Source organism: Lonchura striata, chromosome 35 (assembly GCF_050655825.1).
Source record: "Lonchura striata isolate lonStrDom1 chromosome 35, ASM5065582v1, whole genome shotgun sequence".
Lineage (NCBI taxonomy): Eukaryota > Metazoa > Chordata > Aves > Passeriformes > Estrildidae > Lonchura > Lonchura striata.
This window is the reverse complement of record NC_140737.1, coordinates 1,826,278-1,850,252: the sequence shown is the minus strand read 5'-3', so window position 1 is coordinate 1,850,252 and position 23,975 is coordinate 1,826,278. Positions and strand designations below refer to the sequence as shown.

General features: G+C 56.4%; 1 protein-coding gene across 4 annotated transcripts; it reads left to right on the top strand.

Annotated features, from left to right (window-relative positions):
- Positions 1-4,482: 4,482 nt before the first annotated feature.
- On the top strand, positions 4,483-23,743 carry LOC146764242 (class I histocompatibility antigen, F10 alpha chain-like). 4 transcript variants are annotated; one of them, XR_014950913.1, is made up of 8 exons: positions 6,141-6,245; positions 8,128-8,391; positions 16,997-17,269; positions 17,534-17,806; positions 17,886-17,987; positions 18,085-18,120; positions 18,681-19,402; positions 20,370-23,743. XR_014950913.1 is itself a non-coding variant. In XM_085565245.1 (7 exons), the coding sequence occupies exons 1-7, from the start codon at positions 4,552-4,554 to the stop codon at positions 18,422-18,424; spliced, it is 1,203 nt and encodes a 400-aa protein (XP_085421371.1). In that variant the 5' UTR covers positions 4,483-4,551; the 3' UTR covers positions 18,425-18,549. The 4 variants fall into 4 exon arrangements, 3 of the variants coding, with proteins under 3 accessions (XP_085421371.1, XP_085421370.1, XP_085421369.1); XM_085565245.1 differs by lacking the exons at positions 6,141-6,245; positions 18,681-19,402; positions 20,370-23,743 and adding exons at positions 4,483-4,621; positions 18,240-18,549; XM_085565244.1 differs by having other exon boundaries at positions 18,681-23,743.
- Positions 23,744-23,975: the final 232 nt, after the last annotated feature.

The following is a 23,975-nucleotide window of genomic DNA, read 5'->3' as shown; positions in this document are numbered from 1 at the left end:
TTCCACCTTTAGCCTTAGGGGTTAGCCTCTGAGGCCTGAACAGCTGCCAATTGTGACAAACAGAAGTTACACATTACCCTGCCTTTGGGTAATCCAAATACTTACATGTGTCAACTGACACATTCTCAGGTGCAGTATTTGTCTTGGCCTGGGCAGGAGAAAGCACCAAAGAAACCATCAGGCACTTTCTCCTTTTGTTTGCCACCTTGGGAGTCCCCAGAGAGATTAAAACAGACAATGGTCCGGCTTATACCTCCCACAAGCTCAAAGACTTCTTCAATCAGTGCGGGGTAAAGCACAATATGGGTATACCTCATTCTCCCATCGGCCAAGCCGTCATTGAAAGAGCCCATTCTACCCTTAAATGGGTCCTCAATCAGCAACAGGGAGGGACAGGAACAACCTCTGCAATTAAGATGCTCTGTAAGGCTCTTTATGCAATAAATTTTTTTAAAAGCTTGTCCTCTGGCACTTTTCCAACTCATCCCAAGGAAAACTAGTTGAAAAAGTGCTGGTACTGATCAAAGACCCAGACACCAAACACATTTCTAGCCTTTCCCTTTAATAACTTGGGGAAGAGGATATGCCTATATCTCAACACTATCAGGACCCAGGTGGCTCCCAGGGAAATTTCTAAAACTGTTTCTTGGACCAACAAATATACCAGTGGCAAAAAATCCTGAGACCAGCACAGAAGACCCAAAAGATGAGACCAGCTGCTGCCCAAGAGCCCTGGAGAATAACCAGCCAGCCCGGGGACCTTAAGGTAACCTTTAAATGGACTGAATGGACTCAGTAAGAATTGTACGAACCAGCTGGTAGAGTGGGATATTGGACTATGGATATCCTATAACTAATGATTTTAGAGTATATTGTACAAATAAGGATTGTGATTGTTACCCTTTTGTATGCTATATTTGTAAAATTTGCAGGAACGGTGGTGGGTCCATAGTTACAGAGGCACTCCTCCTAGGGGTATTTGTAAAGGTGTTATCAGTTAGAAAGAGAACTGACAGAGTCAGTCCTAAGGATTGGAGAAGAGAACGGGACCCTACCAAGGGAATCCAAGAGTGGTGGGATGTGTTTACTAAGGGGGCTAGGCCTGAAAATGGTTGTTTCCACTCCAATGAACCAATTCCCCTAATTGTTCAAATTATCAAAGGGAATTGCTGGAAAACTTTACCTGGGATTCAGTGTGACTCACCACAAGTGAAGGATAAAAGCTGGGAATCATTCAAAAAGAGGCAACAAAAACAGAGTTTGGGTCCTCCTGAAGAATATCCTTGCTCCGAGAAGATGGTGCGCCTCACGGCTCGGAGCAACCGAGTCGGCGAGCGAGGCAGAGGGATGAGAAGCGGTGGAGGAAAGAGCCCTCAAATGGGACAATTCAAAGTATTTCAAGAACTGCCTCAAGGATACTGGTCTCCCAAGGGTAAAGGTGAGCAGCCTGGCAATAACTTGTCAAAACAAACACTGGGAATGGGGAGATAATGATAATCAAACCCTGGGGCGGTTTGGACTCCACCCTTGCTGGCAAATCCTGTGCATATTAGTTATATGTTGTACCTGGCCTGTACAAGGGGACTATGCACACCAGCCATTTAATTGGACTCTGACCAAAACAGACCAAGGGAAAGTTGTTAAGTATAATGCCACCACTGTAGCTCCCATTTTTTTTATTACTAACAAAGATTTGGCAAACTCTATGTGGGGATGGAGTAAACCTGAACTCCAGGCTACCTATTGGTGTCCTAGTTCCAATCCTGGGAGGGGATATTGTCATTACCCTGGGGAATATCTGTGTGAGTATTGGGGCTGTGGAACCATAGCAACCGCCTTGGCTGTCACCCATCCAGATAAATTTTTAAAGGTCTCACCTGAGAGGTGCAAAACTCCGGGGTATGGCACTCAAGGAGAAATTCTGTATAAGGGGGATTGCAGGTCCCATAATATTGTTGTTACTAAGTTTAACCTTCAGAACTTACATTTTTATAAAAGGAAGACTAGAGGCAGCTCATCTAATGCTTATTAGAGATAGGTATGAAACATTGCCCAGGGACTTAGAAGTAGATGAAACCCTGGTCTTAAGCTACCAAGAGTTAAAGCGTTTTAATGAACAAATTGGTCAAGAGAAAAAGGGGGGATTGTAATAAATAAAAAGGTCTTTGTTCATCAAAATGAAAATTAATGGAGGTAAGAATTTGAACTGAGTAGGGAATGCAACTAGCATAGAAGACTGTGTAACTAATTATATACAAGTTAACTTTTAGGCCAAGGACAATCTGCAAGGAAGATGAGGAGCCTTCGTTCCTATGACCACCAAGGGCAGAAAAAAAGACCCCCAGCAACCAATTGCACCGGCGCAGAGTGCATAGAGAGAAAATATGTCAACCGAAAGAAAAAGGGATTATAAAAACAAAAAGGTCAAAGGGGGAAGGTGCGCCGTGGCAGAGCAGAGGCTCCCCGGGCGCCCAGCGCTGTTCTTTTGCTTAATACCGCTTGCTTAATAAATTCTTGTTAATTGATTTATCTACACTTAGCCCCCCAATTGAATTCGTCCATAACAGCGGTCAGCCGAGCTCCCGGCGGTGCGGGGCAGCGGCGGCTCTGGGCCTCCTGCCCGGGCCGGGCCCAGGCGGGGCCGCTCCTCCCCCGCGGGCTCCGGGAAACGCCGGAGTTCGGGGAATGGCGGCGAGGCCGCGCCGTGTGCAGAGCCCGCCCTCGCCGCGATTGGCTGGTTCTGCCGTCACTCCTGGTTCTGGCGCGCTGATTGGCCAGAGCGGGCCCGAGCACGGCCCCGGTGCCGCCCCCAGGGCGCCCCTGGCTCCGCAGAGCCGCCATGAGCGGAGCCCGGTGAGGCGGCGGTGGCGGAGCTCGGAGCGGCCCCAGCGCCGCCTCCGGGGACGGGGCAGCCCCTCCGTCCTGCCCGCAGCAGCCGGGCCGAGCCAGCGCTGCTCCGGCAGCGGCTCCTGCCCGGCCCCGGCGGGAAGGAGACCGCGGGCAGCCGCTCCCGCAGCGCCCTCAGCCCGGGGCCGGCACGGGCCGGACACGGCACCGGCGAGCCGCCGGAGCCCCCTGCCGCCCCCTCCGCCCGCAGCCAGCCCCGAGCCCCCGCAGAGCCCAGCGCGGCTCCCACCTGCGCCGGGGCCGCCTCCGAGCTCCGCCGCCGCCGCCTCGCCGGTGGTTCCCGGTCACTCCCGGTATGGTCCAAATCACTCCCAGCAGGATCCCAGTTGCCCCCAACACGGTCCCAGTGCTCCCACTCATCCCCGGTATGGATCCTTTCAGTCCTTCTCAGGAAGAGTTCGATGTGGCCCCTGAGTTCAGTCACTTCCAGTATGAACCCAGTCGCACCTTACACGATGTCATTTGGCCCCACTGGGTCTCAGCCGCTCCCAGTATAAGTCCAGTCACCTCCAGTATGATCCCAGTAACTCCCAGATGCTCCCAGTATGAGTCTGGTTTGATCCCAGTCGCCTCCAGTATGATCCCAGTTACTTCCAGACACTCCCAGTACAATGCCAGTCACTCCAAGTGTTACCCCGTCAGTTCCAGTATGATCCCAGTATGACCCCAGCATGGACCAGCTGCTCCCAGTGTGATCCCAGTTGCCCCCTGCTTTATTCCAGTTTCTCCTATTCACCCCTACTACAGATCTGATCACTCCCAGTATGATTCCAGTCAGTCCCAGAATGATCCAAACCACTTCCAGTCTCTCCCAGTATATCAACTGTCCCCTGCATGTTCCCAGTTGTTCCCGGTGGCCCTCAGTAGGGTCCCAGTATATCCCAGTATGATCCCTGGTGCCCCAGTTCTGCTCCCAGTGGGTTCTTTTCCCAGTCGGTCCCAGTCCATCCCAGCCTGTCCTGGTCCTTTCCCGGCAGCCACTGCCATTCCTCAGATTCTGCCCTCCCTCACCCCATTCCCGGGCACTGGGACCCCCCTGCACTCCCTTATCCTGCACCAACACCCCCCTGCACCCCCTTTCCCGGGTATCCTCCTCTCCCAGCCCCGTTTCCGTGACCCCGGGGACCCCCGGGCCCCCATTCCCAGCCAGCCCGGGGCACATCACCCCCATGCCTCCCTTTGCTGGGAAACCCGGCCTGGGCACGGGGCTCTGCAGCCGCTCTGGGATTTATGATCCCCCAAAGGAACGGGAGAGAACAGCAGAGAGAGAGAAGGAATCAGGGATCGAGGTCCCAGCGCCCAGTCCCGCTCCGCCGAGGGTCAGACCCGCACCCGCAGGAAAAATGGGATCCGCTGCTCCCGGTGCTTGCCCGGCTTTGGGCCGAGCCCAGCGGGGTCCGGGCAGAGCTGGAGCGCAGGGCCCGGGAGCTCAGCACGGCCCGGCCCGGGGGTCCCGCAGGGCGCGGCCGTGGAGGGTCCCAGATGGATCCCCGAGGGATCCGGAGGGGTGCCAGGAGGGGATCCCGGTCCGTTCCCTGCAATTCCCCCTTTTCCCCTCCCCTTTTCCCCTCCCCCAGCGCTCCCTCGGCACTTTCGCTTTCGCGTCTCTCCAGCTGCGCCAGAGCCGCGATCGGGGCGGCTGCGATGGCTCCGGCGCTGGGGCTGTTCTTGGGGCTTCTGGGGCTCCTGGGGGACCTGAGCGCCGCGACGAAAGGTGAGTGGGAACCCCGAAACCGGGACCCCCCAGAACTGAAACTCCCGGACCCCCTGAACTTCCATTTCCGGGCACCGGGACCCCTCTAAATCCCCGTTCCCGGGCAGGGGAAGCCCTCCGAACCTCAATCCCCCTCCCCAGCATCGAGACGCCCCTGCACCCCCTTATCCGGCAACGAGATCCCCCTGAACCCCCATTCCTGAGCACGTGGACCCCCTTGAGCGCCCATTTACGGCCACCCCGACCCCCCTGCAACCCCTTCGGGAGCACCGGGACACTCCTGTACCCCCTCACCTGGCACCGGGACACCCCTGAACCCCCACTTCTGGTCACCGGCGCCCCCGGAAACGCGATCATGGAGACTCCCTTGAACCCCGAATTCCGGGAAGGAAACTCCCCCTGAACTCGCATTTCCCGGCACAGGAACACCCTGAACCCCCATTTTCGAGCACGGGGAATCCCCTGTACTCCCTTCTCCAGCAACGGGACCCCCCTGCACCCCCTAACTCGGGACTGGGATCTCCCCGCACCCCCGTCAGTGCTCTGGGACCCCCTGCACCCCCATTCCCGGCCATCCCGCCCTTCCCAGGCCCCAGTCCCGCCTTTTCCTCGGCTTTTGGACGCCCAGATCTCCCAAATTTTTGTGTCCTCCCAATTTTCCATTCCCGGCGTTTCCTGGAAGGGGTTCCAGGGGCTCCCGGAGCGTTCCCCCCACGCCCCAGGGTATCTCAGCGAGGATCCAGTGGGATCCAAATGAATCCCCTGGAATTCCCCTTTCCCCGGTCTCGCTTTAGCGGATCCCGGGGACGCAGCTTGGGAGACGCTGACACCTCTCCCAGCCCCAGCCCCCGCTTTTCCTTGAGCCCGGCACCCCCTGGACCCCCACTTCTGCCTTCCCCAGCCCCCACCCACCACCTTCCTCAACAGCGGGGCCCCGTGCACCCCTTTCCTGGGCCCGGGGACCCCCTGGTCCCCCATTGCCCTCACCCCCCTTTTCTTGACCGGAGAACCCCTGAACCTCAGGTTCTGGGCATAGGGACCCCCTGCACCCCCTTATCCGCGACTGGGATCCCGTCCTGGACCCTCTTCCCGTGTTCTGGTACCCCCTGCCCACCTCCCTGGGCATCCCGCCCCTCCCAGGCCCCAAACTCGCCCTCTTCCTTCACCTTTGCACCCCCAGAGCTCCCAAATTTCCGTGACCCCCAGTTCTCCACTCCCGGCGCTTTCTTAAGGGGGGTCCCAGGGGTCCCCAGGTGGTTCTCAGAGGGCTCCAGGGCGGTCGCAGCGGGGATCCAGAGGGATCCGGAGGAATTCTGTGGAATTCCCCCGTCCCCCTTCCCTCGCGCCCTCCCCGGTCACTTTCGTTTCCGCGTCCCAACCTGTGAGGCCGGGATCTACCCGGCGACCGGTGACGTCAGTACCAGAGCCAGCTGCCATTGGTGGACAGGAAATAGCGGAGCCAATGGCGGGGCCGGAGGCGGCTCTGGGGGCGGGGCCAGGGCCGGGGCGGGGCCAGGGCAGTGCTCGGGGCTGCAGCGGAGCAGCGCCATGGCTCCAGCGCTGCGGCTGGGGCTGCTCTTGGGGCTCCTGGGGCTCCTGGCGGACCCGGGGAGCACGACGAAAGGTGAGTGGGAACCCCGAAACCAGGACCCCCTGAACTTCCATTTCCGGGCTCCGGGATCCTCCTGAACTTCTATTACCGGGCAGGGGAGCTCCCCTGAACCCCATCTTGGATCCACTGACCACTTTCAATCCCCTTCGCCAGCACCGGAACCCCCTGTACCGCCTTATCTGTCATTGGGATCCCCCTGAATCCTCATTCCTGGTCAGAGAAACCCCCCTGAATCGCCATTCCCGGGCCTCAGAATCCACTGAGCCCCCATTCCTGAGCATCGGGACCCCCTTGAACGCCCATTTCCGACACCGGTACCCCCCTGTACCCTCTTATCCGGCACCGGGACTCATTTGAACCCCGAATTCTGGGAAGAGAATCCCCTGAACCCCCATTCCTGAGCAGGGAAACCCTCCTGAACCCCCATTCCTCGGCATCGACCCCATGAACATCCATTTCCTGGCAGTGGGACCCCTCTGCAGCCCCTTATCCAGCCCCGGGACCCACCGGATCTCCCATTCCTGGGGGTCAGGATCCCTTTGAACCCCAAATCGTGGACAGGATCCCCCCTGAACCCCCATTCCTGGGCAGGGAATCCTCTCTGACCCCCCGTTCCTGGGCACTGGGAGACCCCTGAATCTCCATTTCCTGGTACTGGGACCCTCCTGCACCCCCTTATCCGGGAAAGGGATCCCCCTGCACCCCCACAGTGCTCGGGGACTCCCTGCTCTCCCTTTTCCGGCCATCCTGCTTTTCCCAGACCCCAGACCCGCCGTTTTCCTTGATCTTTGTTCCCCCCAGATCTCCCAACTTTCCGTGTCTCTCCTGCTTCCCACTCCCACCACTTCCCGAAACGGGGTCCCAGAGGGTCCCGGGGTCCCCAGGGATCTCGGGGGGCCACTGCAGGGATCCAGAGGAATCCAGATGATCTCCCTGGAATTCCCCTTTTCAGCCGTCCCATCCCCCCACGTTCCCTCGGTCTCTTTCCCGTCTCCGAAGCTTCGTCCCCGGGATCCGCCCGCCTCTCCCAGCCCCAGGCCCCCCTTTCCCGAGACCAGGGACCCGCTGGCTCCCCATTCCTGCCTTTCCCAGCTCCCAGACCCTACTTCTCTCAACACCGGGGACCTTTAGACCCCCTTTTGTGGGCCCAGGGACACCCTGGATCCCATCCTGCCTCTCCCAGTCCCTTCTTTGAACCTTAGACCCTTCTGACTCTCCCAGTTCCACTTCTGACCTTGGATGCCCCCAGCTCCCCAGTCTCTGTGTTCCCCCCGTTCTTCACTCCTAGAATGTCTTGTGGAGGGGCTCTAGGGGGTCCGGGAGGGTCCCAGGGGGATTGTGGGCCCTGGGACCCTCCTGAATTTCCAGTTCTGGGCGCTGGCACCTCCCTGCACCCTCTTATCCATTACCAGTTCCCCTTTGCCTGCCTCCTTTTCCCATCCATTCTGGCTTCCCCATTCCCCAGACCCCCCTTTTCCTTGTCTCTGAGCCCCCATGGCCCCCATTCCTGCTTTTCTCAGCCCCCAGCCCCCCCTTACCTCTACATCAAGGACCCCTGAGCCTCCTATTCCCAGGTCTGCCCACCTTGTGCCCCCTCTTTCCTTGGCACTGGGGACCCCTGGATGCCCTTTCCTGGGCACAGGGATCCCCTGGAACCCCCATCCCGCCTCTCCCAGTCCCTGCACGCTCCTTCCATAGCCCTGGAACCCTCTGAGCCCTCATTCCTGGACACCAGGACCCCCCTGCACGCCCTTTCCTGTCCATCCCAGCTCTCCCACCTCTGCACACCCTTTCCTTGGCCCCAGCATCCCCAAACCCCTTCCCAGCTCTCCCAGTTCCCCTTTCACTGATCCATGACCCCCTCAACCCCCCCAAATCTCCTGTTTCCCCCCAGTTCTCCACTCCCTGCATTACCTGCACGTGGCGGTGTCAGAGCCCAGCCCGGGGGTCCCCCAGTACATGTCCATTGGGTTTGTGGATGGGATCCCCTTCACGCGCTACGACAGCGAGCGGGGCCGGGTGGAGCCGCTGACGCAGTGGATAAAGGATGGAGCCGAGCCGGGATATTGGGATGGGCAGACCCAGATCTGGGAGAGGAACCAGCACGTGGCTGCCGGGAACCTGGAGACACTGCGGGAGCGGTACAACCAGAGTGGGGGTGAGTGGGGTCTGTGGGGCTGGGATGGGATCTGTGGGGTGGAATGGGATCCGTGGGGATTGAATGGGATCTGTGGGGCTGGGATGGGGTCTGTGGGGTGGAACGGGATCCATGGGGATTGAATGGGATCTGTGGGGCTGGGGTGGGATCTGTGGGGCTGGGATGGGATCTGTGGGGTGGAATGGGATCTGTGGGGCTGGGATGCGATCTGTGGGGTGGAATGGGATCTGTGGGGCTGGGATGGGATCTGTGGGGCTGGGATGGGATCTGTGGGGTGGAATGGGATCTGTGGGGGTGGGATGGGATCTGTGGGGTGGAATGGGGATCTGTGGGGTGGAATGGGGATCTGTGGGGCTGGAATGGGATCTGTGGGGCTGGGATGGGATCTGTGGGCTGGGATGGGGATCTGTGGGGCTGGGATAGGATCTGTGGGGCTGGGGTGGGATCCATGGGGATGGAATGGGGATCTGTGGGGCTGGGATGGGATCTCTGGGGTGGAATGGCATCTGTGGGGCTGGGATGGGATCTGTGGGGTGGAATGGGGATCTGTGGGGTGGAATGGGGATCTGTGGGGCTGGGATGGGATCTGTGGGGTGGAATGGGATCTGTGGGGCTGGGATGGGATCTGTGGGGTGGAATGGGGATCTGTGGGGCTGGGATGGGATCTGTGGGGTGGAATGGGATCTGTGGGGCTGGGATGGGATCTGTGGGGTGGAATGGGGATCTGTGGGGCTGGGATGAGATTTGTGGGACTGGGGTGGGATCTGTGGGGCTGGAATGGGATCTGTGGGGCTGGAATGGGGATCTGTGGGGCTGGGGTGGGATCTGTGGGTTGGAATGGGATCTGTGGGGCTGGGGTGGATTCTGTGGGGCTGGGATGGGATCTGTGGGGTGGAATGGGGATCTGTGGGGCTGGGATGGGAACTGTGGGGCTGGGATGGGATCTGTGGGGTGGAATGGGGATCTGTGGGGCTGGGATGGGATCTGTGGGGCTGGGGTGGGATCTGTGGGGTGGAATGGGGATCTGTGGGGCTGGGATGGGAACTGTGGGGCTGGGATGGGATCTGTGGGGTGGAATGGGATCTGTGGGGCTGGGATGGGATCTGTGGACTGGGATGGGGATCTGTGGGGCTGGGTTGGGATCTGTGGGGCTGGGGTGGGATCCATGGGGATGGAATGGGGATCTGTGGGGCTGGGATGGGATCTGTGGGGTGGAATGGGATCTGTGGGGCTGGGATGGGATCTGTGGGGTGGAATGGGATCTGTGGGGCTGGGATGGGAACTGTGGGGCTGGGATGGGATCTGTGGGGTGGAATGGGGGTCTGTGGGGCCGGAATGGGATCTGTGGGGCCGGGATTTGATCTGTGGGATGGGATGGGATCTGTGGGGTGGAATGGGGATCTGTGGGGCTGGGATGGGATCTGTGGGGTGGAATGGGGATCTGTGGGGCTGGGATGGGATCTGTGGGGTGGAATGGGGATCTGTGGGGCTGGGATGGGATCTGTGGGGTTGGGGTGGGATCTGTGGGGCTGGGATGGGATCTGTGGGGTGGAATGGGATCTGTGGGGCTGGGATGGGAACTCTGGGCTAGGATGGGACCTGTGGGGCTGGGATGGGACCTGTGGGGCTGGGATGGGACCTGTGGGGTGGAATGGGACCTGTGGGGTGGAATGGGATCTGTGGGGCTGGGGTGGGATCTGTGGGGCTGGGATGGGATCTGTGGGGTGGAATGGGATCTGTGGGGCTGGGATGGGAACTGTGGGGTGGAACGGGATCCATGGGGATTGAATGGGATCCATGGGGATGGAATGGGACCTGTGGGGCTGGGATGGGATCTGTGGGTTGGATTGGGTTCTGTGGGGCTGGGGTGTATTCAGTGGGGCTGGGATGGGACCTGTGGGGCTGGGATGGGATCTGTGGGGTAGAATGAGCATCTGTGGGGATGGAATGGGATCTGTGGGGCTGGGATGGGATCTGTGGGGTAGAATGAACATCTGTGGGGATGGAATGGGATCTGTGGGGCTGGGGTTGAATCTCTGGGGCTGGGATGGGATCTGTGGGGTGGAATGGGGATCTGTGGGGCTGGGATGGGAACTGTGGGGCTGGGATGGGATCTGTGGGGTGGAATGGGGATCTGTGGGGCTGGGATGGGAACTGTGGGGCTGGGATGGGATCTGTGGGGTGGAATGGGGATCTGTGGGGCTGGGATGGGATCTGTGGGGCTGGGATGGGATCTGAAGTGCTTGGATGAGTATCCATGGGTCTGGGATGGTATCTGTGGGTCTCAGCTGTGGATTCACAGGGATCCAAGGGGCTGAAATGGGGATCCATTCGGCGGGGATGGAATATCTTGTGATCCATGGGGCTGGGATGGGATCAGTGGGGCTGGATTGGGGACCCATGGTGCTGGGATGGAATCTGGGAGGCTGGGATGAGGATCCATGGGGCTGGTCTGGGATCTGTGGGGCTGCAATGTGAATCCATGAGGCTAGAGATGGGATATGGGGTCTGGGATTGGATCTGTGGGTCTGGGATGGGATCCATTGTGTTGGGACGTGAATCCATGGGGCTAGAGATGGGATCTGTGGGGCTGGGATGGGATCCATGGGGTTGTGATGTGGATCTGTGGGGCTGGGATGGGATCTGTGGGGCTGGGATGGGAACTCTGGGGCTGGGGTTGAATCTGTGGGGCTGGGATGGGACCTGTGGGGTGGAATGGGGATCTGTGGGGCTGGGATGGGATCTGTGGGGTGGAATGGGGATCTGTGGGGCTGGGATTTGATCTGTGGGGCTGGGATGGGATCTGTGGGGCTGGGATGGGACCTGTGGGGTGGAATGGGGATCTGTAGAGCTGGGATGAGATCTGTGGGGCTGGGATGGGATCTGTGGGGTGGAATGGGAATCTGTGGGGCTGGGGTGGGAACTCTGGCATTGGGATGGGATCTGTGGGGTGGAATGGGATCCATGGGGATGGAATGGGATCTCTGGGGCTGGGATGGGACCTGTGGGGCTGGGATGGCATCTGTGGGGTGGAATGGGGATCTGTGGGGTTGAGATGGAGATCTATAGGGCTGGGCTGGGATGGGGTCTATAGGCCTCTAATGTGAATTCACAGGGCTTCCAGGGGCTGAAATGGGGATCCACTAGGCTGGGATGGAATATCTTGTGATCCATGGGGCTGGGATTGAATCTGTGGGGCTGGGATGGGATCTGAAGTGCTTGGATGAGGATCCATGGGTCTGGGATGGTATCTGTGGGTCTGAGCTGTGGATTCACAGGGATCCAAGGGGCTGAAATGGGGATCCATTCGGCGGGGATGGAATATCTTGTGATCCGTGGGGCTGGATTGGGGACCCATGGTGCTGGGATGGAATCTGGGAGGCTGGGATGAGGATCCATGGGGCTGGTCTGGGATCTGTGGGGCTGGAATGTGAATCCATGAGGCTAGAGATGGGATATGGGGTCTGGGATTGGATCTGTGGGTCTGGGATGGGATCCATTGGGTTGGGACGTGGATCCATGGGGCTAGAGATGGGATCTGTGGGGCTGGGATGGGATCCATGTGGTTGTGATGTGGATCTGTGGGGCTGGGATGGGATCTGTGGGGCTGGGATGGGAACTCTGGGGCTGGGGTTGAATCTGTGGGGCTGGGATGGGATCTGTGGGGTGGAATGGGGATCTGTGGGGCTGGGATGGGATCTGTGGGGTGGAATGGGGATCTGTGGGGCTGGGATTTGATCTGTGGGGCTGGGATGGGATCTGTGGGGCTGGGATGGGACCTGTGGGGTGGAATGGGGATCTGTAGAGCTGGGATGAGATCTGTGGGGCTGGGATGGGATCTGTGGGGTGGAATGGGAATCTGTGGGGCTGGGGTGGGAACTCTGGCATTGGGATGGGATCTGTGGGGTGGAATGGGATCCATGGGGATGGAATGGGATCTCTGGGGCTGGGATGGGACCTGTGGGGCTGGGATGGCATCTGTGGGGTGGAATGGGGATCTGTGCGGTTGAGATGGAGATCTATAGGGCTGGGCTGGGATGGGATCTATAGGCCTCTAATGTGAATTCACAGGGTTTCCAGGGGCTGAAATGGGGATCCACTAGGCTGGGATGGAATATCTTGTGATCCATGGGGCTGGGATGGGATCAGTGGGGCTGGAATGTGAATCCATGAGGCTAGAGATGGGATCTGTGGGGCTGGGATAGGATCTATGGGGCTGGGATAGGATCTATCGGGCTGGGATATGGATCTGTGGGGCTGGGATAGGATCTGTGGGGCTGGGATGTGGATCTCTGGGGCTGGGATAGGATCTGTGGGGCTGGGATGTGGATCTCTGGGGCTGGGATAGGATCTGTGGGGCTGGGATGGGATCCATAGGGTTGGGATGTGGATCTGTGGGGCTGGGATGGGATCCATAGGGTTGGGATGTGGATCTGTGGGGCTGGGATGGGATCTGTGGGGTGGAATGGGATCTGTGGGGCTGGGATGGGAACTGTGGGGTGGAACGGGATCCATGGGGATTGAATGGGATCCATGGGGATGGAATGGGACCTGTGGGGCTGGGATGGGATCTGTGGGTTGGATTGGGTTCTGTGGGGCTGGGGTGTATTCAGTGGGGCTGGGATGGGACCTGTGGGGCTGGGATGGGATCTGTGGGGTAGAATGAGCATCTGTGGGGATGGAATGGGATCTGTGGGGCTGGGATGGGATCTGTGGGGTAGAATGAACATCTGTGGGGATGGAATGGGATCTGTGGGGCTGGGGTTGAATCTCTGGGGCTGGGATGGGATCTGTGGGGTGGAATGGGGATCTGTGGGGCTGGGATGGGAACTGTGGGGCTGGGATGGGATCTGTGGGGTGGAATGGGGATCTGTGGGGCTGGGATGGGAACTGTGGGGCTGGGATGGGATCTGTGGGGTGGAATGGGGATCTGTGGGGCTGGGATGGGATCTGTGGGGCTGGGATGGGATCTGAAGTGCTTGGATGAGTATCCATGGGTCTGGGATGGTATCTGTGGGTCTCAGCTGTGGATTCACAGGGATCCAAGGGGCTGAAATGGGGATCCATTCGGCGGGGATGGAATATCTTGTGATCCATGGGGCTGGGATGGGATCAGTGGGGCTGGATTGGGGACCCATGGTGCTGGGATGGAATCTGGGAGGCTGGGATGAGGATCCATGGGGCTGGTCTGGGATCTGTGGGGCTGCAATGTGAATCCATGAGGCTAGAGATGGGATATGGGGTCTGGGATTGGATCTGTGGGTCTGGGATGGGATCCATTGTGTTGGGACGTGAATCCATGGGGCTAGAGATGGGATCTGTGGGGCTGGGATGGGATCCATGGGGTTGTGATGTGGATCTGTGGGGCTGGGATGGGATCTGTGGGGCTGGGATGGGAACTCTGGGGCTGGGGTTGAATCTGTGGGGCTGGGATGGGACCTGTGGGGTGGAATGGGGATCTGTGGGGCTGGGATGGGATCTGTGGGGTGGAATGGGGATCTGTGGGGCTGGGATTTGATCTGTGGGGCTGGGATGGGATCTGTGGGGCTGGGATGGGACCTGTGGGGTGGAATGGGGATCTGTAGAGCTGGGATGAGATCTGTGGGGCTGGGATGGGATCTGTGGGGTGGAATGGGAATCTGTGGGGCTGGGGTGGGAACTCTGGCATTGGGATGGGATCTGTGGGGTGGAATGGGATCCATGGGGATGGAATGGGATCTCTGGGGCTGGGATGGGACCTGTGGGGCTGGGATGGCATCTGTGGGGTGGAATGGGGATCTGTGGGGTTGAGATGGAGATCTATAGGGCTGGGCTGGGATGGGGTCTATAGGCCTCTAATGTGAATTCACAGGGCTTCCAGGGGCTGAAATGGGGATCCACTAGGCTGGGATGGAATATCTTGTGATCCATGGGGCTGGGATTGAATCTGTTGGGCTGGGATGGGATCTGTAGTGCTTGGATGAGTATCCATGGGTCTGGGATGGTATCTGTGGGTCTGAGCTGTGGATTCACAGGGATCCAAGGGGCTGAAATGGGGATCCATTCGGCGGGGATGGAATATCTTGTGATCCGTGGGGCTGGATTGGGGACCCATGGTGCTGGGATGGAATCTGGGAGGCTGGGATGAGGATCCATGGGGCTGGTCTGGGATCTGTGGGGCTGGAATGTGAATCCATGAGGCTAGAGATGGGATATGGGGTCTGGGATTGGATCTGTGGGTCTGGGATGGGATCCATTGGGTTGGGACGTGGATCCATGGGGCTAGAGATGGGATCTGTGGGGCTGGGATGGGATCCATGTGGTTGTGATGTGGATCTGTGGGGCTGGGATGGGATCTGTGGGGCTGGGATGGGAACTCTGGGGCTGGGGTTGAATCTGTGGGGCTGGGATGGGATCTGTGGGGTGGAATGGGGATCTGTGGGGCTGGGATGGGATCTGTGGGGTGGAATGGGGATCTGTGGGGCTGGGATTTGATCTGTGGGGCTGGGATGGGATCTGTGGGGCTGGGATGGGACCTGTGGGGTGGAATGGGGATCTGTAGAGCTGGGATGAGATCTGTGGGGCTGGGATGGGATCTGTGGGGTGGAATGGGAATCTGTGGGGCTGGGGTGGGAACTCTGGCATTGGGATGGGATCTGTGGGGTGGAATGGGATCCATGGGGATGGAATGGGATCTCTGGGGCTGGGATGGGACCTGTGGGGCTGGGATGGCATCTGTGGGGTGGAATGGGGATCTGTGCGGTTGAGATGGAGATCTATAGGGCTGGGCTGGGATGGGATCTATAGGCCTCTAATGTGAATTCACAGGGTTTCCAGGGGCTGAAATGGGGATCCACTAGGCTGGGATGGAATATCTTGTGATCCATGGGGCTGGGATGGGATCAGTGGGGCTGGAATGTGAATCCATGAGGCTAGAGATGGGATCTGTGGGGCTGGGATAGGATCTATGGGGCTGGGATAGGATCTATCGGGCTGGGATATGGATCTGTGGGGCTGGGATAGGATCTGTGGGGCTGGGATGTGGATCTCTGGGGCTGGGATAGGATCTGTGGGGCTGGGATGTGGATCTCTGGGGCTGGGATAGGATCTGTGGGGCTGGGATGGGATCCATAGGGTTGGGATGTGGATCTGTGGGGCTGGGATGGGATCCATAGGGTTGGGATGTGGATCTGTGGGGCTGGGATGGGATCCGTGGGGCTGGGATGTGGATCCATGGGGCAAGAGATGGGATCTGTGGGGCTGGGATGGGATCCATGGGGTTGGGATGTGGATCTGTGGGGCTGGGATGGGATCTGTGGGGCTGGGATGGGAACTCTGGGGCTGGGGTTGAATCTGTGGGGCTGGGATGGGATCTGTGGGGTGGAATGGGGATCTGTGGGGCTGGGATGGGATCTGTGGGGTGGAATGGGGATCTGTGGGGCTGGGATTTGATCTGTGGGGCTGGGATGGGATCTGTGGGGCTGGGATGGGACCTGTGGGGTGGAATGGGGATCTGTAGAGCTGGGATGAGATCTGTGGGGCTGGGATGGGATCTGTGGGGTGGAATGGGAATCTGTGGGGCTGGGGTGGGAACTCTGGCATTGGGATGGGATCTGTGGGGTGGAATGGGATCCATGGGGATGGAATGGGATCTCTGGGGCTGGGATGGGACCTGTGGGGCTGGGATGGCATCTGTGGGGTGGAATGGGGATCTGTGCGGTTGAGATGGAGATCTATAGGGCTGGGCTGGGATGGGATCTATAGGCCTCTAATGTGAATTCACAGGGTTTCCAGGGGCTGAAATGGGGATCCACTAGGCTGGGATGGAATATCTTGTGATCCATGGGGCTGGGATGGGATCAGTGGGGCTGGAATGTGAATCCATGAGGCTAGAGATGGGATCTGTGGGGCTGGGATAGGATCTATGGGGCTGGGATAGGATCTATCGGGCTGGGATATGGATCTGTGGGGCTGGGATAGGATCTGTGGGGCTGGGATGTGGATCTCTGGGGCTGGGATAGGATCTGTGGGGCTGGGATGTGGATCTCTGGGGCTGGGATAGGATCTGTGGGGCTGGGATGGGATCCATAGGGTTGGGATGTGGATCTGTGGGGCTGGGATGGGATCCATAGGGTTGGGATGTGGATCTGTGGGGCTGGGATGGGATCCGTGGGGCTGGGATGTGGATCCATGGGGCAAGAGATGGGATCTGTGGGGCTGGGATGGGATCCATGGGGTTGGGATGTGGATCTGTGGGGCTGGGATAGGATCTATGGGGCTGGGATGTGGATCCATGGGGCAAGAGATGGGATCTGTGGGGCTGGGATGGGATCCATGGGGTTGGGATGTGGATCTGTGGGGCTGGGATGGGATCTGTGGGGCTGGGATGTGGATCCATGGGGCTGGAATGGGATCTGTGGGGCTGGGATGGGATCCGTGGGGCTGGGATAGGATCTGTAGGGCTGGGATGGGATCCGTGGGGTTGGGACGTGGATCCATGGGGATCCAGGGGGCTGGAATGAGGCTCTGTGGGTCTCCATCAGACTCTGGGGCTCCATAGGGCTGGGATGGGGCTCTGTGTGGCCGGGACACAATTCCATGGGTCTCTGTGGTACAATCCCCCCAGGTCTCCATACAGTGTTGACAGTTTATGGCTGTGACCTCCTGTCCGACGGGACTGTCCATGGATCTGAGCGGTATGGCTACGACGGGCGGGATTTCATCTCCTTTGACCTGGGATCCGGGAGATTCGTGGCGGCCGACAGCGCTGCCGAGATCACCAGGAGACGCTTGGAGCAGGAGGAGGTGGCTGAGAGGCGGACGAATTACCTGAAGCACGTCTGCCCGGAATGGCTCCGGAAATACGTTGGATACGGGCAGAAGGAGCTGGAGCGCAAAGGTGGGAGCAGAATTCCTGCGGGGATTTGGGAATGGAGAACTTGGGAACACGGTAATTCCTGTGGGAATTCCAAGGGTAGATCTCACCCCCATCCCATTCCCATGGAAATCCATGGTCAGATCTCACTCTCATCCCATTCCACTGGGAATTCCATGGGTACAGCTCACCCCAGTCCCATTCTAATGGGAATTCCATGGGCAGAGCTCGCCCCAATGCCATTCCCGTGGAATTCCGTGCATGAATTCCGTAATTATCCCATTCCAGAGCCCCCTGATGTCCACGTGTCTGGAAAAGAGGAACATGGGACGCTGATCCTGTCCTGCCACGCGTACGGATTCTACCCCAACACCATTGCAGTCAGCTGGATGAAGGAGAATACAACCTTGAATCAGGAGACGGAGTGGGGCGGGATCGTTCCCAACAGCGACGGCACCTTCCACACCTGGGCCAGGATCGAGGCGCTGCCGGAGGAGCGGGAGCAGTACCGGTGCAGGGTGGATCATCCTGGAATGCTGGAGCCCGGGATCTTCGCTTGGGGTGAGGCTGGGAATGTGGGAATTGGGAATTTGGAATTTCCAAATGGGGATTCCCATCCTCACTATCCCACGTTTCCCAGAGCCGAAGTCTGGCAGCAATCTCACCGTGGCGGTCGCTGTGTCCATCATCGCTGCCATCCTTGCTGTCCTCATTGCAGTCGGTGTCTGGAAGCTCCAATCCGGTAACACATGGGATGGGGGTTGGGAAGGGGCACGGATCCAGCCACACTGTTCTGGGAATCCTGTGCCACCGAGGCTGATCCCACTTTGTTTCCACAGGGAAGAGGGACAGGAGTGGATACAACGTGGCAGCCGGTGAGTTCCAGTGGCAGATCCAGTTCTGGGTCCCCTCTGTGCGGATCACAGGATGGATCCTGGGGTTAATCCCAGTGTGTGATCTATGATGGAATCTCATGGATCTTCTCTTTCTGCAGGAAAGGATGTGGGAATTAATGGCTCAGCTGCAAGTACAGAGCAGGATCAGGGTGGGATTCGAGGGGGATCAGGGCAGGATGGATGGACTGGGATCAGGGAAGAATTCTGGATCAGAGCAGGGGTCCAGAGTGGGATCAGGGGGAATTGTAGAGTGGAATTGGGGCTGGGTTCTGGAGTGAGATAATTTGTGATGGATGGAGCGGGATTGGGGCAGGAGTGATGGAGTGGGATCAGGGAGAGATTCCAGTGCAGGATTGGGTGGGGTGGATGGAGCAGGATCAGGGCAGGATGGGATGGGATGGGATGGGATGGAGCAGGATTGGGGTGGGATCAGGTGGGATTCTGGAGCAGGTCCCGCTCCCCATGGGCTCCAGCCACATCTGTCCTGTGGAATGGGGACAGGGACAGGGTGACACTGTGATCCTCTCTCATCCTGACAGGAATCACCACCTGAGTGATCCATGGAGCTGCATCCGGCCTGTCCTGGTTCAGGACAAATTTAGGGAAAGACCCCCAAAAGGGTTCTTTCCAGAAAGCAGATTCAATTGGCCCCTCCCCCAACCAGTTCGTGAAAGATACCTCTTTGGAGAAAAGTGGAAGAAAACCTGTTTATTAAACTAGCAAACTTAGACAATATTGAACAACAAAACTTCTTGCCACTCCAAGAGAGAGACAATCCCAGAAAGATCCCTCAGGTCGCAGCTGGGCTCACTCAGTCTCTGATCAGTCCCTCCGGCGCTGGAAATGCCATGGCCCAGGCCCGGCCGCTGGGCCACCAGCGCTGCTGCTCTTCTGGTGTGCAGTCCAGAGCAGGTCCAGAGAAAGGGAACAAACCACAGTCCAGGGAACTTCTTTGCCTCAGCTAGCTAAAGCTAACTAGACTAGGAAAAAAAACAAAGGAGAGCTCAGTCTCGTTGTCCGTCTATACGCAGAAACTCAGTCCAGGAGCAGGAATGTGGAGGAATGAGTGCAGTTCTTGAAAACAAACTCCGCGCTTCTTCCCACCCCCCTCTTCCCTCCTGGAACAAGTCTTAAAGGTGTAGAACTTATTATTCAACATGAACATGGCAGACGATTGGGGATAAAGGCTTCATACAGTCAACCTAGGACAGCATCCCACACAAGAAGGATCTGCAAACCCAGCCCTGGGAGTTGTGAGGAGGTAAGAGCCCCTCTGTGCCTAGAAGTCAGCCAGAGATCCATTTGGCACTCAGAGATGGTGGAGACGACTCATGGCGGGCAGAAGCCCCACAAGTGCTTGGAATGTGGGAAGGGCCTCTGCCGGAGCTCCAGAGGTCAGACTTGATGTGGCACCAGGTGATCCAGATGGGGAATCAATTTGCCCTACAAGTTTGGGGAGTGTGGGAAAGGCTTTGGGCAGATCTCCAAGTTCATCAATCACCACAAGATTCACACCAGGGAGAGGCCCTATGTGTGTCCCAAGTGTAGGAAGTGGTTTCCACTCCTATCTCATCGTAATGAGCCAAGGGGTCAGCTGGAAATGTATTTAGGATAATTGAAAACTGTGGATGAGTCGAGGGGACAGCTGGGAATATAACTGAGATAGCAGAAGATTACGTATTTTAGTTAAGATTCTAAAATTAGTTAAGAAGTCAAGTTAGCTAGCAAAAATCACATGCCTTAGTTAAAGAGTAGCAAATATATTGAAAAGTAGAGCTAGGAGTGACAGGGATAGATGTAGGAATTGTGAAGGAGCAGAGACCATGGAAATACCTTGCCTTAAGAATAAAGCAGTTAGGAGAGGCTACCGTGACCAGCAGATCAAAAAGTCCTGCAAACTGGCCATGGGTGAAGAGTTTACCTTGAGGAAGACAGCTTTCTTCCTCCCTTACACCCACTCCCTTATTTCAAAATCCCAAAGACCCAGTTAAGGAAACACGATTGCACAGCCGTAATGGATACTCAGCTGATTATAATACGAAGGCTTGTTCTCTCTGCTCCCCCATTTCTATTGTGCCAAGAGACGCTTGAGGGAGCCATGAGCCCATTCAGTGACAGATTGGCCTTTTGAGGAATGAGGAATACCTGTTTTGTGCATAATTCCCCATAAGGCAAAAAAGGTAGCAACTCAGCAGGAAGTATAAGCTGGGCCATTGTCTTTACTTCAGGTGGTATACCAAGAGTTACAAAAGCAGCAGTGAAAGCAGTGAAGTTCTAGAGACATCTTTAGCCATTTTCCGTGAATGGGCTGATGCAATGTCTTGGTTTGAAAAGACAGGAGTCTGTGAAGGAAGGTAAGACCCTCCTATGAAATGGAAAAGGTAAACCCCCTCCCTCTGAATTACAATTTCAAAATTAAAAGGCTCTCAGGCAAAGATGTGGGAATGGGAATAACAGTTCTTTACTAGGAAAAAACTAAATTAAAAAAAAAAATGCAGTTATTACAAACAAAACTAGTGATAGAGTCAAAAACCTGACACCCTGAGGAGTCAGGGTGTTGGTAATGGTCCAGTTAAATGGTGGCTGCTCCTCCTGGAGTGGCAGATGAAATGCTGCTGGAGTGGTGATCCTGTAGAAGGGTGTAGTTTTCTCGGAAGGTCTGGTGATAGAGTAGATGGGCCCAGTCTTCCTCTGGGAATCCAGCGGGGAAGAACTGCTTCTCTGGGAATCCAGCAGAGAAGAAGCTACTCCTCTGGGAATTCAGGCTGTCCTGATGTCCCAAAAAGTGCTAATATTATGCAGGTAGGGGTGCTTGGCTCCTCCCTCTGGGTGGAGCATCTCACAATGGGATGATGTAGTGCAGACATTTAATGGTCCATTAACAGAAGATACCTCTCCGAAGGGAGACATTGTTCTTGGAAGTGATAAGGAAACTGCCCACCTTAACAGAAGATACCTGCCCCACCTCCAACAGATGGCAAATAAAACACATGCTTATCTTACAAGCCCGGACATCATCCACCCGTTATTCTATTTCCATCTGCATCACAATGAAATCTTACACCCAGTTCTCACTTAAGACCAGGTTTACCTGTGGTACGCAATGAGTTTCCCCATCTTTCTGTATTACCCACCAAAACAAAAACAATCCCACGGATGGGTTTGTCTTTGCCTGGGGTGGGATTAATCAAAACAGTTTTTCCTAAAATACCTTTCATATGTACCACAGGGACTTTATCTCCATCTACTGTGTGCAAGGGTTCTGACTGGGCGGGACCAGCTCGATTGATGGACCCTCGGGTGTTGACCATCCAGGTTGCTTTTGCCAGGTTCATTTCCCAGTTTCTAAATGTTCCCCCACCAAGTCCCTTGAGGGTAGTCTTAAGGAGTCCGTTGCACTGTTCAACTTTGCTGGTAGCTGGAGCATGTTAGGGAATATGATATATCCATTCGATACCATGTGCTCTGGCCCAGGTGTTGATAAGGACATTCTTGAAATGGGTGCCCTTGTCAGACTCAGTTCTCTCAGGGGTGCCATGTCTCCACAGGACTTGCTTTTCTAGGCCTAAGATGGTGTTCCGGGCCAGTGACATGAGGCACAGGGTAGGTCTCCAGCAATCGAGTGGTGGCTTCCACCATGGTCAGCACGTAGCGCTTGCCTTGGTGTGTCTGGGGCAGTGTGATGTAGTCAATCTGCCAGGCTTCCCCATACTTGTACTTGGACCCCCGCCCACCATACCACAGGGGCTTCACCCGCTTGGCCTGTTTGATGGCAGCACAGGTCTCAGAGTCATGGATGACCTGAGAAATACTGTTTATGGTTAGATCCACCCCTCATTCTTGTGCCCACTTGTAGGTGGCATCTCTACCCTGATAACCAGAGGCATCATACTAGAGGTTCCTTCAAGGGGATCTGACAGATCGTACCCAAAAGCTTGGTCATGGGAGGTTGAGGCTACCTTCACTTTGGTGGAACTCCCCCAGTTAGAGTTTCCCTCCTTGAGTTGACACACCCGTGCTGCCAGAACAAAAGTGGGTTTCCCATCCCACCTCCCTATGTCTTCTCCATGGTCACAGGAAGAACCACAGATTAGCCCTTAGGGTGGACCTTCTCTGTCTAGCTGGATAATGTTGGGCTCTGACTTTGGGGCTTATGACTCGCACAGGTGCTGCATTAACCTTCCTCATATCCTCCTTCATCTCCTCTTTGAACTTCTTAATCACAGCTGAGATATGAGCCTGCATTGGGCCATTGATCATACTCTCATAATTCCTAAGTTTGTTGGCAACAGAGCCCACTGTCTCTCGGTGAGTGTCAGCATTGATTGTTGCAATGAAAGTGGTGTATTGAGATGGCCCAAGATTTGCCAGACTCCACAGCATTTGCCCTGTGCACCTGACCTTGTCGGGGTCATTATTATGCTGTCCATCCTTCCCAAAGAGTACCTCCAATACTGCCACTTCCCTCAGCTGTTGGATCCCTTCCTCAAGGGTCTTCCAGCACATTCTATGATGGTGCTCCTGCATTCTCTCCCTGTGGACAAACCTCTCCCTGACACTCATTAAAAGCCACTCCCAGAGGAAAAGTGACCCTGGCTCCCGTACAAAAATCTGATTCACACCTGAGTCCTGGGTCAAGGGTCCCAAGTTCCTTGCCTCACCACCGTCCAGCTGCACGCCTGTACCCATAAGGTCCTAGACCTGGAGTAACCAGGTAGTATAAGCCTCACGACGTCGCCCTACAATGTCTTTGTGCAGATTACTGAGACTTTCGTACGTCAGGCACTTGGTGATGATCGCAACCTCTGGCTCCCCTGTGGGTTGTGAGGTTCCTCCATTCCTACCCCTATCTGGGCGCTCTGCTTTCATCTTAGACCTCCTTGTTTCTACCAAGACAACTTCTGCTGGCTGTGACTGCCTTTGTGGTTCTGCTGGCACCTGGGCAGTTGTAAAATCTGTGGGTTCCACAGCTGTACTATTAGACTGTCCCTCCTCAAGGCAAGGAGCAGGTTTCTCACCAGCTGGGGAAATGCACTCCTTCAGCATCTCTCGTATTGAAATAAGAGATCTTCCAGAGATCACTTGAGCTAACAAAATGAATGTATCAAAAATGAATGTATCAAAAATGAATGTATCAAAATGAATGTATCATGTTTGTAGAATCATGTGTTGAATTTTAAGAAACCTCTGCCATGGCGCAAAAGGCATAGGAAAGAGAGAGAAAAAAAAAAAATCTTTAAAGCTTCTTGCATAAAGACAAATACCAGAGAAGATCAGGAATGCAAAGAACTCAGATAAGGAGGCCCCTCTGTCAAGGATGATGGACTTATCCAGATAACAGAGCAGAAGACCAAAAGCGCATGCGCAGAGGAGAAGAGTTCAAAAGTTTAATGCAGAAGAAGACTATGGTTTCAGCCTCAAAAGGCCATCAGAGACCCCCGTAAAGACCACCACAAAAAACCACGCATGCCCAGAATGGCGTGGACCTATTTAGCATGAGAGGCGAAGACAGGTGGGGCCAGGGGTTGAATATGCATAGAAAAGTTGTGTAATGTATTGCATATGAAACACCTTTGTGAATAAAATTGTGGGACAAACTCCAGCTCGGAGCACAAGATTTTGGAGAGCTGTCTTACTTGTGCCGGGCGCTGTCATACATACCTATTTCATAACTACATTGAGTTGTGGAGTCTATTTATTTATTCCGCATATCGCTTCAGTATCTCCTTAACCAGAACCCTCACCCAATCTGTGTGGCTCATTTCTGAGGTGGGCTGTGGGGCAGGGTCAGGCTCCGGGGCAGCAGCATCTCCAGTCTCTGGTGTAGGTGTCAG